This window comes from Mizuhopecten yessoensis, unplaced genomic scaffold (assembly GCF_002113885.1).
Source record: "Mizuhopecten yessoensis strain PY_sf001 unplaced genomic scaffold, ASM211388v2 scaffold5157, whole genome shotgun sequence".
Classification (NCBI taxonomy): domain Eukaryota; kingdom Metazoa; phylum Mollusca; class Bivalvia; order Pectinida; family Pectinidae; genus Mizuhopecten; species Mizuhopecten yessoensis.
Window position 1 is genome coordinate 63,183 of NW_018405908.1, and position 18,389 is coordinate 81,571.

General features: G+C 35.4%; 1 protein-coding gene across 1 annotated transcript; it reads right to left on the reverse strand.

The window, feature by feature from the left end:
- Nucleotides 1-11,111: 11,111 nt before the first annotated feature.
- LOC110450318 lies at nt 11,112-15,882 on the reverse strand. The gene is made up of 4 exons (XM_021497785.1): nt 15,782-15,882; nt 15,380-15,451; nt 15,052-15,123; nt 11,112-13,292 (listed from the first exon to the last, which is right to left on the reverse strand). Exon 4 carries the CDS (start codon nt 13,150-13,152, stop codon nt 12,610-12,612), a length of 543 nt encoding a protein of 180 aa, XP_021353460.1. The 5' UTR covers nt 13,153-13,292; nt 15,052-15,123; nt 15,380-15,451; nt 15,782-15,882; the 3' UTR covers nt 11,112-12,609.
- Between the last annotated feature and the right edge of the window lie 2,507 nt (nt 15,883-18,389).

The window sequence follows — 18,389 nt, forward strand, 5'->3', positions numbered from 1 at the left end:
GTTGTATAATTGACAATTCAGATGAAAATCATATATGTTCCTTACTACAAATCGAACAAATCAAATACAATCTATTTTTCATCTTATGAACTGCTCTGACATATTTTATATCTGGTTCTATTTATTGTTATCTTGTGTTATATACTACTATTTCGTATTATGTATATCTCTAACTAGTACAATCAGTAACGAAAGTATGGATATGATTCCTTTATATGATCAATAATTCATAAGTATTAAACTATGTGATATGCATGAGCATATAAGCAAACTCAGAATTGCTTACTGCATGATGTGTTCTGGTACTTAATAAATGGTAACAAACACTGCACTGTTATATCCTATAGCGTATTTAACACTTCGTACACAAAAACCTGATATAAATAGCAAGTTCTGGATAGATGTGTTCTATTCATCGAAAACGTTCGCAGAAATTCGCCAACTTAGTAAAACATGGCAGATATGTCGTAAAGGATACGTTTCTGTTCAGTTTACTTGATATCACCACCGCTTTTAAGATCCTTTTGTTTCCATGTCAATTTTATTCTGTTTTTGTAGTTAAGTGCCGATTGATTTTTGTTTGCACGATGTTGCTTATGTTTAAGAATTTACTTGAATGAGTTTGATTGCCATCAAAACAATAAATAAAAAAAACAAATTGTTGTTAATGTACAGTAATGCATAGTCTTCATTCGTATCCGGTTTGTACGGTAGAGATTTCTGCAAGCTATTTAAATATTAATAAGTAAATTACAATTTGTATATTACAGTTTCAGTCTTATTCGATTTTTGTTTTGAAACCACTTTTGAAGACACGTTTAATATTAGTGACAACATTTCTGGTAGTCATACAGGTATCCAATAGCACCTAGCAGACGTTAGGGCTTTTTTTCATAGTTAAAGTCTTCGTGTTTCCAAAACAAAACACTTAATGTTTTCACTTACATTGATCGAATTAAACGTCGTTACAGACGTTACCATATATCTGTCTTCGTTTTCAGCTCTTTCCGAGTAGATGATCTCATGTAGGTTAACGCAAACCACACCGCAATCATTTCCAATTTTAAAGTACATTCTGTTGTTAGCGTTAGTCAAAATATGTTATCCGATAATACTTTTTATAAAATGGATTAATACGATATCAACAAATTATGCACAAATTTAAAGGGGCGACTTAATTAACAGAAAAAAAAATATCAAAGCGAAGGCGTTACTTGCAATTATTTTAAATATGCTTACATAATGATTAGATAACTCATTCATAATGTGAGCAATATACATGTCTGATGAGTATGAATTTGCACAACAATAAAAGACGTCACAGTATGGTTATGCGACTGAAAGGGGGGCTTGACTAATTGAGGTAGTCACATTTTATGGTAATGGTATTGTGACGTAACGAAGACCCTCCTCCCCAGACCAATTCGCGCCCAATTACACAACAGGGGTTTAGTTTTCTTATGTATCAACATGACCCACAGTTACAATGTATCGTACTGACAATATATCATTTGGTAGGAAGCAGTGGAAGGGCAGTGATATCTAGAGTGATTCGTACGACAGTGTGGTGCTACCTCAACGCACTTTAATACCCAATATTTCATCCGGTTTGGATTGGGATTGGGTGAACGTTTACCTATGATGCGCACCTTTGTGGGTATTGCCGGAGATGGGTTCTCAAGAAATGTTGCAACTGGTACTTCGAACTGTATCAGAGTCGTGTCAAAGCCACCGTCTGTCATTAACACGACAGTGTATAGCTACTTATAGCAATATTAGCTATCTGTGTCCGCCTGTCGATATGAGGAACAAATACATATCCATAGACTGCATGACTGAACTCGCCGGTATCAACTTGTTTCCTTGTATTCATTGTCTATAAAATAAAAGCATGTGCAAATCAGCGTCTCCACTCCAAGTCAAAATGTCAGACTTGAAAGATAACTAGGAAAAAGGTTTGATTTGAAAAACTCCCTGGATTTTTTCACTGCACAGTTTTTGGAACCTGACTTACTAAATATAATCGATTTTGAAATATATTGGAAAAGAAAACTATAGAGTGTACATTGTATAGATCCATAACAACATGGGACGTCAAAGCGTTCCCTTCCTGACTTGTGGCGTGGCTTTGACGTAGATGCGTATTAATGAGATGTGACGTAACGGAAAATATATATAAAAGTAGTGTCATTTAATATTTCAGACTCCTTCTTGACGTCGTAGACAGTAACGAGTACTGTTTATATGAAAAGGGCAGTATCTTTGTACTACGTATTAAAATTCGTTCTCGAAATGCATTTCCCTCTGCTTTGTCTACGCCCGTAACGATTTTGGTCGGGTTTCCCGTCCAATTTGTTCTTGTAATGCCTTTTCCATATTTCCTGATTCGACTCGTAAGATGGCTATATCATGTTGTTTTTCAGCGAAAAGTATTTTTCTAAGCCTACTCTCAATTTCACTTTTCCGGTAAGGGATATAAGACAGGTTTGTTGTTGACATTTCGTATATACAAGTGGACGTCATGTATCTGTTCTACACGAACGGGTGCTGAAAAGTGATTATTATAAATTATTTTGAGAGATTTCTTAGTTAAAACTCTTATCAACAAGGATAACTCCTTATCACCCATGAAGGTGTCGTCGCATAGATTGCAACACACGAAAATAATCGGGTCTCGTAGAGGAGGTGAGATACTTTGAAAGCTTCATGGAAAACTCATAAGATTGATTGTCCTTGTGGGCTCGTGCACTGTCCGAAAACTTGAGATCCATGCGCATGCTCATTTTTGTGAATTATTACTAAGTTAGGAAGCCGTTTTTTATTATGATTGAATTTCCAATTTGTTGGTCCAAAATTTTAATTGCATGGACCAATGTAGCTAAGATACCATTTTACCGTTTCGCCTTTGACAATTTTTCTTTCAATACCTCGTCGACCTTTTGGTCTCCCAGTCTGTTCTGAGGACGAGATGCTCCGATTAAAACATCTTTCTTAAAACTTTGATTATGGTCGATGCTGTCGTTTGAGCTTCCTGTGTACTCTTTCGTTTAGCTCATGTGTTCTTGTTACTCAAAAAGTGACGAGTCATCGTTAACCCTATTTAATAAAAAAAAAAAAAGATGGTAGTTTTTAATGATCACTAAACGAAGCCAGTTTAGTATTGGTCAGTGAAAACACAATAAATATAACTCTATACAATATATTTTATTCACTTTTCTGATATTTCCAGCTTGAGTGCCCTCGTTTATAAACATTTATATATGCAGATTGTCCTGTATATACACACACTGTATATAACTATATGTCGTTACAACTCACCTGTGACCTTCCAACCGCAGCCCTACACTAATGGCAGTTAAAATCCGTTATCTGTTAGGAATTGTTTATCATACACACGCGTATCCTGTTGTCTGCTCTAAATAATAGGTGAGAGGGTTACTCCGCTGTGACGCTCTACACAGATAGCAGATCTGATACAAATAAACGTTCATGTCGATAGTTGTTATTCGCTGACCCGTACGGAGGGTAAACATGTCTACTGAAAATATCTATTTGCGGATTAACAGTTCCCATTCGACATTTAATTTCCCAACAACGATGTTTATGTTAAGAACTCCTCCATAGAAAATCGTGTATGCTACTGACGAGTATCAACCCTCATAGTAACATGGTTTAGCAGGACTTGTTTCAAACCATGTTTTTACCCTCGAAACAACAATTATTTGAATATTATACAGAGAGTTCCCTTAGTGTAATTGCTTTAGACGGCCTTATGGCTGCATTTATTTGTGTTATGTTTAACGGTTCAGAACCTGTTGATGAGGATTATGTCAGTTTTGCAAATTAATACATGCTGTAAGAACACTGAACTGTTCTGTCCTATAGCGTATGTCACATGGTTTACAGCAGCCTGTTATAGAGCAAACATCAATTTTGTTTTTGTAGATAAGTGCCGATTGATTATTTTCCTGTTATGGCTTATGTTTAAAAACAGTTTAAGTATCCAGATTTCTCTACTTTGAAATCAGTTTTTAGGTTATTTGTCATTTTTATCATTTTTTTCAGATTTACTGGAATGGATTTGGTTGACTTTAAAAATCAATTACCAGAAAGAAAGTGTGTCACCTTAAAATGTGCAAAAAACATAAAACAACATATTCTTCTAACGACACAAGCAATACACGTTTTGATGACCAGATATTGAAATTAAACAGTTATACCAGACTTTAAAAGAAATTAACAGTAAAACAAACCAATATCGTAGCGTATGGGTGAGCCGTTTCACATTTCAATCCATTGAAATCCATTCAAGTTATAAACTTTAATGTTTAAGCACTGTATCTGTTCCTATTTTCTTTTCAAATTAGTGATGTCTGCATAATCTTCATCGAAATCCTAGCTTAATGACTGTTCCGAAGGCACCATACCTCCCAAATACCTCGAAGATGTTGTTAATACTGTCGATGATTTGTTTTGTTTTATTAGCTGACGTTCGCATATGACTAACTGTTGGCAAACTGCATGTGCTATTTGTCTTTTAAAGTGGCTATGTTAGACTATTGACTAATATTATGTGTCATTTATGTAAGTGGCTATGTACGCTCGTAAAAAATATCTTTCAGTTTTGAAGAATTATGAATTAGACGAATCTAATGCTTAAAATGAAGGATGCAATGTGTTTATTGTTCACTCCTCCAATCGGTTCTAATTGCATGCACTTTAAAGAAGGCGTCTTTTTAGAGCCTTGATTACGGACGATGCAGCGAACGTCCTGCAGAACTAATATAACACGAGTTATTTCGTTGTGTTACGCTAGTTTTTCTCCGTCCCACGATTCACCCAAGTGTTATAATACAGCGCATTTCTATGCACTACAGCTTGAGTGCCATCGATTGTAAACATGCACATGTGTAGATTGTCCTGTGTATACACACCTACTGAGCACACTGTCGTCTACCCTACCTAATTGCTGTTACAAAGCACATCTGACCCTCTACCCGTAGCTCTACAATAATGACAGTTAAACCCCGTTATCTATTGTGGATAATTTATCATACACACTCGTTTCCTGTCGTCTGCTCTAAAATATAGATAAGTGGGTTCCTCCTCTGTGTCGCTCTACACAGATAGCAGATCTGAAAAAATAAACGTTCACGTCGATGGTTGCTATTCGCTGACCCGTACGTAGGGTAAACATGTCTACTGAAATCATAGATATGTGGATTAAAAGTTCTCAATCGACATCTAATTCCCCAACAACGATGTGGATGTTAAGACTCCTCCCTAGAACATCTGTCATTTTTTATCATTTTTTTTAGATTTACTAGAATATATTTAGTTAACATTAAAAAACAACTACCAGAAGGAGTGTGTCACCTTAAAATGTGCAAAAAACGAAACAAAAGCTTGTGCTAACGACACAAGCAAAATACGTTTTAATGACCACATATTGAAATTAAAGAGTTATACCAGACTTTAAAAGAAATTAACAGTAAAAAACAAAACAATATCGTAGCGTACGGGTGAGCCGTTTCACATTTCAATCCATTGAATGCCATTCAAGTTATATAACGTTAATGATTAAGCACTGTATCTGTTCTTGTTTTCTTTCCAAATTAGTGATGTCTTCATAATCTTCATCGAAATCCTAGCTTAATGACTGTTCCGAAGGCACCATACCTCTCAAAGACCTCGAAGATGTTTTGTTAATACTGTCGATGATTTGTTTTGTTTTATTCGCTGACGTTTATCAAATACTTTTTGATTTACTTGAATGGATTTGGTTGACATCAAAACAAATAACCAGAATGGAAATGTGTCACCTTATAATTTGCAAAACAAAACAACATTTCTTGTGCTAACGACACAGGCAAAATATGTTTGCATGACCAGATATAGAAATGAAACAGTTATACCAGATTTTAAAAGGAATAAACACTAACAACAAAACAATATCGCAGCGTATGGGTGATCCGTTTCACATTTCAATTAATTGAAAGCCATTAGAGATATCCAACTTCAATGATTATGTGATAGCACTGTATGTATTAATATTTTCTGCTGGAATTGGTGATATCTCCACAATCTTCAGCGAAATTCTCTGCTAGGCCTTTCTGCCTCCTTCAGGCTCCATCGGGTGGACTCATGTTTATCATACATGATATGTACATGGCGTAATCAATGCAGTAAACAACCATAGTGACGTCATATATAGACAGTCATAGTGACATCGTAAATAAACAGTTATAGTGACATCAATAATAAACATTCATAGTGACGTCACAAACAATAGCAGTGCAGACAAAACAACACATTTAACGCATCGAATCGGTACAAGTAGAAAACCGTTAATGGAACGCAAGGACAGTCATGCACAGTTTAAATTCATAACCGGTTTGTGCGATATCACATTCTCCAAACTATTCACATATTGGTTTAAACTTTGTTTTATTCAAATTTTGTTTGACAATACATCGAAATACATGTTTTATAAAACAGAAAAGGAAACAAAAACAAGTGTCGTGACACTTATGTAAATTTGTTACCTGCTTAGTAATCAGCTTTTCAACACTAGCTACATGAATGAAGTAATATGTACAATAGAATAATTACGGGAATAGGGGAGGGGGTAATGGATTGGTATGCAGTGGAAACCAGGAATGAATAACATATCAATATACACATGATCATCAGATGGTAATATCATATTGCTCTATTGCGATGAGTATGTGGAACACGATTCTGTAAAATATAACAATGGAATAGTAGATGAAAATGTCAGTAGTCCTGTAAGTGGACACTCGAAAAAGGTTAAAATGTTTATACAAGTTACATAGAATAAATCACCACTAAATCAACTATTGACAAAATTAGTATGTCACAAAGCACCGCCATGATTATTAAAAACGTTGCAGTTCACATACTAGCCATCACACTTATCAAATATAAGTCCATAAAACACTTTCTCGCCTCTTCCCTCCTGGTACGTCCTGCTCTTTCAAGGTAACACATCACTTTTATCAAACAATCATAATCATGGCGAGTTAGTGACATAATATGGTATAAAGAAATGCAATGGCAAAATCACTGAATAAGCATATAAGTCCAAATACATTTTAAAACACAGTAGTAAAACAAATGCAACACAACATACATATATATATATATGTCAAAATGAAATTGTTAAGGACTATTCGTTTATTTGAAATATGTTAGTTTTGAGTATATAATTTTGGACGGCTAGAAAAATCGTAGTGTTATCTTGATGGGTTAGAGAGTCATCACCAAAGATTAAAAGATTAGTTGATAGTTGATAGGGCAAACTCAGAATATGAAGCTGTCTAAGTGCTGTATATTTATTACATTTTAGCAAATAATTTGTTGAGTTCTTATTCACATATTAAAGAGTAAATGACAATCTGTATAAAACAGAATATACCACAACTTGGTTAAAGACTTGTTTGACAATAGTTACAACATGTTTGGTATTCCTATCAAATAGTACCTAGCAGACGTTACATTCTTTGGTGGGTTTTTTTTATAAAATATTATCGGCTTGTTTTCAAAACAATGTACTTCATTTTCTCACTCTCATTAATTGGATTGAAAGTATCATCAAACGAAATGATATCTGTGTATTTGCTCTGCGCTATTTCCGCAGTAATTTCCAAATTTACAGTATATTCTAATCTTAGTCTGACTATTTTTTTAACTGTTAACACATTATATATAAAACAACATAAGATATCAACTAACTACGTCCATGTAGTTAAATGTAGTCACTGGGTCTTTGGCCATTCTATAATTCACACCTCTATGGTAATTACAGGAAATTTGTCCTCAGAAAATATTGCAGGAAGCACATCAAACTGAATCAACAGCTGCCATTAAGACGACACTGTGTAGTTACTAAAGATACTATTGATTACCTGATGTATATGTCGTGGCCGTGCAAATGTCTTTTCTACACAGGGACCATACCTCCCAAACACCTTGAAGGCGTGTTGTTGATACTGTCAGTGATGGGGTTTTGTTTATATTCGCTGACGTGCGCATACGACTGTCTGTTGACAAACGTCGTGTGCAATTTGTCCTTTAAAGTAACTAGGATAGACTGTTGGCTAATATTATGTGTAATTTGTGTAAGTGGCTATTTTACGTTAGGAAAAATATATTTCAGTTCCGAAGAATTAGGTATCAGACGAATCCGACACCTCACGTGAAAGGATGTCATGTATTTAGCTTAATCTTGATTTCTATTCTGATGACCTCAACCCCAAGGAAAACGTACTTTTGAAGCCTCAATAACTGACGATACCGTCCTATGCATACGAGGGGCTGTGAAGAGATACCGCCAAAAACACGCGTCCTGCAGAACTAATAGAAATCGAGTTGTATTTCAAAGGTCTGTCTCCCTCATACCGACCATCCATGTAAGCAAAAAGGTCGGTAGCGCTTGAACTTTCTGTCCACTCTCTCGTTTAATCCATGTGTGATTTTGTCACTCAAAATGTGATCAATCATATTCAACCCTCTTTCGTATAACCCTTCCTTTTTTAACAATTGATAGAGTTTTCCAGGACGACTAAACGGATTCGGCTGTTAAGGGACTGTCAACATTTCCCTTAACACCTTTTTTTATCCGGTGACAACATTTCAAACATCACTCTTTAAAATCATACAGCGTACTTGTATGCACTACCCCGGAAGTTTTGGATTGAATGTCCTCGATTGTCAACATTCCTGTGTGTAGATCGTTCTGTGTATACACACACTTATTGAGCACATGATCGTCTACCCTAACTACATGTCGCTACAACTCACCTGTGACTTCTACCCGCAGCCCTACAATAATGGCAGTTAAAACCATTTGTTTTGTTAGGGATCGTTTATCGAACACACAAGTCTCCCGTTTTCTGCTCTAAATTATAAGTAAGAGGGTTACTCATCTGTGACGAAAGATAAAACTAAACATTACATGTCTCTGATTGGTTTTACCTGGTAAACATTTCTACCGAAACATTGGATTGTAGATTAACACTTCCGACTCGCTTTCGCTTTTTAATTCCCTGACAACGATTTTTGATATCCAGAGCGACCGTGTCCGGAAAATTTACACTCACTTTAGAAATGTCAACTCACGCTATGTGTTTATTTAGAACTTCTCCCGAGAAAAAACGGGTATAACTTCTGACAAATACCAATCTCCGTTAGAAAAGATGGAGCAACCTTTGCCATGGTAAAATCTTTGAAACAACAATTATCCGAACGATCTCATGGCTGCAGGGCCATGTGAGCTTATGCCGTATTGCGGCGTCCGTCGTCCGGCGTCCGTAGTCCGTCGTCCATCCGTCAACTTTTTCTTTTGAACGACTTCTTCTGAAGAACTGTATGACCTAGGGTCATGCTTTTTGGCCAGTAGGTACCTGGGATGGAGTGCTATAAAGTTTTAAAATGACCTTGACCTACTTTCAAGGTCACAGCGGTTAAATATGTTAAAAACGTCAAACAACAATATCCCAAGAACCATTTGAACTGGAGTCATGATACTTGGGTCTGTTATGTAGACCAGCAGTGCGAATTGTTTTCTTTATTACAGTAATGAGGTCAAATGTCAACTTTAAGTGCAAGTTGGGGTCAAAGGTCAACATGATTCAAAGGCTTTAACAATCTTCTTTTCAATATCCATAAGGCTCAGGGTCATGATATTTGGCCAGTATGTACCTCGGATGAAGTGTTGTATATTTTCCTCATTAAAATTACCTTGACCTACTTCCAAGGTCACTGGTGTCAATTATGTTAAAAACTTCAAACAACAATATCCTAAGAACCATTTGGACTATAGTCATGATACTTGGGTATGTTATGTAGACCAGCTGTGTGATATTTATATATTTATATTTATCACTCAGAACCTATACATGTCCGGAGAATTTGCCAGAGCTATTTCATTGAAAGGTCCATATGCAGTTTATTTTGGAGCATCGGGTGTTTCTAGACAGTTTCTAATGTTTCGAAGACATTAAGTATCCCCTCGAAAAACGACGTTTTTCATGGACACTTTTTAAAAGGGGATGAGTGGACCTTATAATACTTGCGCGATATGTCTCCCTGCCGCTAGATGTCGTTAAAGTACCAAAACTGCACAAGTGACAGGCTTTCCCCTGGCCGAGACCTACCAGAGTCTGTTAAAATAGCAGTTTCTTCTCCTGTTTTACGCTCAGCAATTTAGCAGTGGGACGACAGGTTCGCCCGTTGTCAGTATAATGTGACCGGGTGGCGTGTCCTGCTGGGTGTCTCCTGCATTATGTTTCAGTGACGTAGCACTATAAAGTCGGCATCAGTTCCGCGCTATTACAAGGAGACAAACACGAACATATCGCAGCCTCCCAAAACACACACGCATACACTACACGCATGCATCTTGCACAGATGGGAGGCCGTCCTTAAATGCCCGTAGCTGTTGATAGGACGTTAAAGAATACTAAACCAAACAAAGTGTAAAGGTCCTCGTGTCATACAAGATAGATAAATTGGTGGGGACGCTTGCATTGTTTCTATATTTATGGTAGATCAACCATTAACAACGAGCAGTTGGTAAGGTTGTATAGCGTATTCATGAATGAATACAGAGAACAATTTATCTTCAACGAACAATACTTAAAGAAACCGCATTCTTACAAAGACTTCTTTCGCTCTCTGACCCTTCATACTGTGGAAGGAAAGCGCATAAGCGATAGTTTACTTAAGCACCATAGCATCGTACACCGGCTTGTCAAACCCGTGTTATTTAACCTAAAGAAAAAAAGACGGTGCAACACTTCGTATTCACAAGACATTGTACCAGAGTCTGATTTGTCGCCAACAACACACCAGCTCCCAGATGAATGTAGACTAACCCCCGACACAAATATTTGAAAGGGACACAAACATGACGTTTTGGCCTTTATGCAATTTACTATACCGTTGAAACATCGAAAGAACGCTAAAGGGCTCGTACATTTCTTCAAAGAGTGCGGAGAGCGTGTGGTTTAAAAAAAAATTAAAGTAAAAGTTGGCAACCATGTTATGAACGTCTAATTAAAAAACAAAACAAGAAACAAATCAAGACATTTGTGAAGTGGATTACGTTTTTGCAAACTTTATTAACGTCAATACAAAAATAGAAAAATTACGAAATTGAGCTCATTACAATAAGTTGCATAAACTGAGAAAACCATTAAAACAAAAAATAGTTTTTTACATAGTATGTACACAATTATAAAAACAGTCTTGGAAATGAAATATAAATACAGAAAGAAAGTTATCAACTGATCAGTAATACAAATTGATAAAAAGAACAGAACTGTCAAATATGTTCTGTGCGTTAGTGTTATGCAAGTGTCCCAGTGTATGACACGCTTACTGTACTCTGTCTAATAGTATTGTTTGTGTTAAAATTTTCAGTTTCATTTATGGCAGCTTTTCTTTTTTTTTTGAGGTTATCAGTGTGATGATCCTCTGGATGTCTCTCTGTTGCGACACAACCACTAATAGTGTGACTATTATTTTGCGAAACGTATGTACAATACAATGGCATCCAGTTGGAATATGTGCGAGTTGAAGCGTCCAAATGGGATAACCCTACCTGCTACTGTGCCAAATTGGGTCGTCAACTCGACACTTGTGTATGATTTACCAGGAGAATGTCACAAAACTGTCCCCACCTATTGTCCATTCGACCATAGGTGAACACGCTACTTCATTACCTATGCAGATGTAGTATAATTATTCAGAATGAAAATGCTGGATATTGAAACATGTATTACAATCATTAACTGAAGATGCTGGTATCACATCAGCAAGTGCATATTTCCACATTCAATTTTTGATATAATGATGATACCGACAAAACTTCATTCATTTTCAGGAAAATGTCATTATATTATATTATATTTCGCGGGGGCTACGGTAGGCAAGTGGTTAAGGCGTTCAACATTCTGCTACAAGTGGCCCTCCACCATTGGGTCGCGGGTTCGAGGCCTATGTTATGCAGTCGCCAGGTACTGGCCGATACTCGGTTGATTTTCTACGAGAACACCAGCTTTCCTCCACCACCAAAACTTCGTACCTCCTTAAATGGCCATTGCAGTTAATAGGACGTAAAACACCAACAAACCAAAATCATTATATAATGCGTAAGCCAAACATTTAAGATTGGATTCAAATGTGTCAGTATAATTGGATGTTTTTTTTTAACATATTTAACATATCTCTTATGACCTTTGCAGCTTCATTCACTTAAGGGAGGAATAGGTAAATATGTTACTCGTCCTCTTGAATGCCTGCAGTATAAGAGTGCAATTGTCCGAAATTTCTCTATTATTCGTAACAGATAACTACTTTTGTTAGCACACCGGGCCTAGTGAATTGTTTTCAGCGGTTTTGAGTCGACTCAACAGTCATTTACACTATTTGATTGACAAAGAAATCAGACATTTTCAAAATATCCCGATATAAGATTCCAATTCCTGTTTGCAGTCAAAACAAAATAATCTTTGATATAATATGGTGTTTTGGTGTAACATAAAAATGTTGTGATGGGGGCACACAGATATATCTGTCTAATTCTTAACATTCGAAAAAATTGTCAGCAAATATTTCCCGCTTTGTTGCCTTCGCATCTGAACCCATTAAGTTCAATGTTGCTGCAATCGCCTGCATTGTAACGCCTTGCTCAATCATGAACGGATGGTCTTCTTCCTTTCTTTTATGTTTATCATCAAAGACAAAATTCGGATATCCGTGTATAAGCATGAGGCTACAGACGGGCTCCCCATCGGAACCCATTTCAATCCCCGGTGATCCAGAAGCCCCATGCTGAACCCAGCAGTCAAATAAAACTTTGTTTTTGTCCAGGATATTGTCATACGCAGACTTTTTACCTTGTTTGCGTCCCCATTGTTTCATCTCTTTTAGCCGTCTTTTCCCTTGATCACTATCGGGATCAAAGATGTGAACCTTAGGATCTAGCTGCATAGGCTTCCCATCGGGGTGACCGAGTAGAGCGAATGTGTGCTCAGGGTATACGGGCTTGAAATGCGTTATGGCTTCTGGATAGCTAGATTCTTCGGTTTTATCCTTATTTCGTAACTGTAAAATGGCGAAATCCATTTTTTTGTCATGGACAAAACTTTCTTTGAAATAAAACTTTCGAGTGTTCTTTGAGTTATTGGCCTCAAGAAAGTTGAACGTGATGAATACGTTGTCTTTTTCAAGGTTCGACAGGTCTGGTTTGGCGCCTTTGTGAGTCTCTAAAATGAGAAAAAAAGAAACAAATATTAAAACGAAATAGCTGGGTGTTTTTTTTACAATGATACAACAAGTTATACCAACTTATATCAAATAATCCAGGCGGCCCGGACTGTGATTACATTGGAAAAACCCACGTGGTCGGGCAAGTGACGCCGTACCTTTCATGTCTGATCGGGGAACCGAACCCCAGCCGTCTTTGTGAAAGGCAAGTGCACTATCTACTGCGCCAACCGACCACCCTAACGAGAAGTACAAGATGACACTTGTGTATGTTCTATTGTCTGGAATAGGAAAACGTATTATATACCGTGAATGGGTCGGGACGGAAGGCGTTGTTTCTGATATGTTGTAGATACATGCAATGCTATGTACAATAGAGCATCTTAAGAAGTATATGTATTATCATCAGTATGTTAACTGTTATAGCTTGTTTATATACGTTAAAATAAATAAATAAGTAAATATATTAAAAAATACAATAAATATAAACCTAGCAACTACAACTTTTTTAAGTAAAACGATATTTTTTAATTGTATAAACAATTATAAATATAAACGTCACGTGCAAATCACCATTTAAGCTTTTGAAGCGAAATAAAACTATAACCGCTGCTATTTGATAAAGATTTTAAAGTCTACTTATATTGGTATTGTGTACAAATTATTAAGTACAAATATTATGAGATCACTAATTTGTACAGTGTAAATGTTGTGTGTGGGTTTTTTTACGAATTATAAAGTGCATTTATATTTCGAAAACATGTGGAAAAAAACTATCAGCAAATATCGTCAGATATTTCTTCCGTACCTTGTTTCATGCTAACATGGACATGCTCACAGGAATGATTTCGCAACAAGAAATACAATCTTATTATTTCAAACACATGATGGTTAAATACTTAAAAAAATAAGCATTTGTAAATTGTGATAAATAATGTCTAAAATATTGTTTCATCAACAATAACATAATTACTTGTTATGTCCTCTACCACATGGTAGGCTGTCATTATCTTGTCCTTTCCCACTCTAAACCCTGTGCCACGAGCGACTGGGCCCTGGATAAATCCGACAGCATTCATCGCTGTTTGCCAGGTATAAACTATTTGTGCATCGTGCGTGTCATCGTGTTCTTTTCTTAAATTCCCCGCATTTTCTGTAAGTATAAATCATGATTGCAGCTTGACATAATTTACACATGTACATGATACAATAGCATATTTAACTATCTAGGGCTGTATCACAATTTGAGTATTTCCACTCCTGTATTTAACAAAAATCGAGCAGGATGCACATAAGTTATTTCATTCGAAGGTAATTGCTATATTGTTCGAGTGTTTCAGACACATTAAGAAAACAACAATGGCCAATACTAATAAAATTACGGGATTTAATTTGTTATAGATTATTCAAAACATATTCTATATGCTTAAACATACACCGGTGCTCACCTTTTCTTTGATTCGATTCGCTTCCGTCGTCTTCACTTCCAGAATCAGAATCACGACTGTGTTTGTGATACCCTAAATAGTAAATATACCTAAGCTTTATTTTCGATTGTCCATTATGATCGTTATAAAAGGTTGTTGTAGCATTACATTCAATTAGATAAATTAACTTGATGTCAATTTGGTTCAATTATAGTCAGTGGAATTTAATAACTGAATACAAAATAAGCATTTTTTCAAAATCAAAACACTGACTTTTTTCTCAATGAATTATGACGACATATTCGATACATTAAAATAGATAAATACTAACCTCTCCTTTGTGTCAGTTTGCTTTTTTCATCTTCAGCTTCAGAATCAGAATCATGGCTTATTTTGCGTTTTCCTAATAATAAATATGCATAAATTACTGATGACTGTAAACCAATACAAGGTGTCTGTCGAACGTCAGACAGATATAATAATACAAATATTAAGTTTGTAAAGTAGATGTCAAAATCATTTTTTTATCCAATAATGGAATTTAATGAATATCTAACAACTGATACTTTTTAGAAATTAAAGCTAAATTGACTTTCGTTAACGATAAAGTAATGACGAATCTCGAAATATTCGATACATTGAACCAAATTGATTCGCACCTTTCCTTTGTTTTGATTTGCGGTCTTCGACTTCAGTTTCGGAATCAGAGTCAAGGCTGTGTTTGCGCTTTCCTAAATAATATATTTACATAAGGTTAGTTTCGTTCGCACATTATGATAACAATAATCTTTCATAAGCATGAAATGTAATTAAACGAAGCATCCGGAGACGCAAAGTTGATGACATGTAAACGAATAAAAGTTGTTTGCAAACGTCATAAAGATATCAAAATGAAAATACAACTTAAATTTGCAACTGCAAGTCAATTATTTGTTTCAATAATAGTCAGTGGAATTAAAAAAAATCTTACAATTTATATTTATTGGAAACTGAATTCTGTTGCATTTGGTTGATGATAAACTGATGACTAAATATTCGATACATGGAAAAATTATATTAACCTTTCCTTCCTTTCGAAATGCTCTCTTCGGTTTCAGATTCGGAATTAGAGTAACGTCTTTGTTTGCGTTTTCCTAGAAAATATAAAAACTTAAGTTTTGGTTTGTTTGGAGGTTATGATTAAATGGAAGTTTTTATTAGCAATATCTATAATATAAAAGTTCACTGAGAGAGGCATACATGATGACACACATACAGACGAATAAAAAGTGTTTGACAAAATATCATGAAGTTTGAATAAAAAATGCAAACTTAATGTTAATTGTGTGTATCCATACAGTCAAAGGAATTAAGTTATTATAAAATATACTATGTTTATTTTTGATTTTGTTAGTGAAAAATGAATTTCGATCTATTCGATACATGAATGCTCATGAACCCCCGATGAAAATGAAACGGGGAACCATTGAGTAAGTGGCAATTTACATATGTTAAAGAACTCACGAAGAAATGAATATAAACATATATATACACAAAAGAAAATAAATAGTACGATTTTGATAAGAGTCCTGATAAAATATATAAGCCACTAATAGATAACCATAATATGTCGTCATGTTTTATATCCAAGAATTACATTAATGTTTTTAAGATACCTGTCTATTGGTTTAAAACATCTATTTGTATTTTGATTATGTATTGTTGGACCCATTGACGAAAGTGTCATTCATTTTTGCATATAAAACACATATATATATATATATAATTAAAAATGTTTATGTGTTTGTCGTTTTTTTAAATACCAAGTGTTACATGTTCAAATATATTTTATTAATTAATTATTATCCTATTAAATAACACTTAAACATAACAATACATCACGTCTTATTTATAAATTATTAGTTAACCGAAACCCTAAGCCGCCAACGCAAACACACCTTCCTGTTTAACCTTGCAGGTCGGGGATCGAGAAAAGAATACACCAGCTGTTACTCACTGCATGTATCGTAAGAGGCGATTACTGTGTGAACCCCTGCATATTTGGGGATTTGCTTTTGTGTCCTCCACTTGTGGACACAAAATGAATCTGCTCCACCAATCGCAGTATTTTAAATCTTTGTATTTGTTTCTACGTCTAACGATCTTTTATTTCATAGCGCTTTGCTTTGAAACACCTCAATTGTTGCCTAATGATGAACGTTTGCCAAGGTGAGGAAAGCAATGGGTTCTGTCCCCAGGCAACCAAAGTCCTTAAAAATGGTCTTTGTTATTCCTTGCTTAACGTGCAGCATTTAGGGAAATGACAACAACTGGTCCAATCGTTGTCAGTATAATGTGACCGGGCGGAATGCTGTGACGGGTGCATTCGACATGGTATTTTAGTGAGACATTACTATAAAGTCCGTATCACAAGGAGACAATAACACAAACATACCCTATCTCCAGAACACAAAAATACATGCACGCATACATAATACACATGGAGGCGTGTCCTTAAATGACCTTAGTTTTTCAGGAGGTTGAATAACATCAAACCAAAACAAACCATCCAGTTTGTTGAAATATGATTTATTTTTTTGATGACATATGATATGAACGTAATCCTTTTGAAATCCATAAGGCAATATTTCATTCTGATTTTAATACTAGTGAAGTTACTCCCATGTTAAATTATTATTGTTACTCAGACGTTTATACCTGAAAGTAGACATAGAGTTATGGTCTTACATGTACACACTTATTTTGTAAATTATAAACACTCCGTACACAATCAACTTGTAAACTTTTTAGTATCACTGGCCAGATGCTCAGATTAGTTTAGATAAGACATGATCGTATGAATAAAACAGCTTACCCTCATCACCTTTCACTAGGCTTTGTCTGTCCATGAAATAATCCAAACACACTGTCTATATTTGTTATGCCTGCTGTCTTTTCTCTGTCAGTTTTGAAAATGCCGGTAACCCGTTACAAATCTGGCGCAATTTCCGGTTAGTCGGTCCGCAGTGAATACACACTTATGTTTGTATATATATATACACACAAAAAACGTGTATCTATTGAAACTTCGACATAAGTTTATAAGTTATCTTAGCATTGACACTTATTGAATTCAGTTTTATAAATACATTAGACAGATGCATAACGTTATGTCCATATATTAATTCTTTTTGATACAACATCGGAGTGATATCGGCCCGATGTATGGACAATTCGTAAGGCCAGAAATCGAGTTATATAGTTTTGATGACATCGGTCCGCTATTGGGCCGATATCATTTTGTCATGTTTATGTGGGTTTTTTTTATTTTGGCACTTAAACATTAAAAGCAGCCTAATCTTTCTTTTAAATACCTTCTGGTAATAAATAAGTGTTAGAAATAAATATATTGAATAACAAATATATAATTAAGGAATGATTTTTATTTTTTCAACATTTATGAGGTCATAACAACAATGGGTTTATGGACATATTGAATGAATCGCGTTAGCGATTCATGTAAAATATGTCCAAAAACCCATTGTTGTTATGACCTCATAAATGTTGAAAAAATAAATATCATTCCTTATATTTACATTGACGAATCCTTTCAGTGGATCGATATAACAACGAATAAAACAAATAAACAGGGTTTGTTCCTGCTTATACACGGGTGCAACGCAGTGGCGA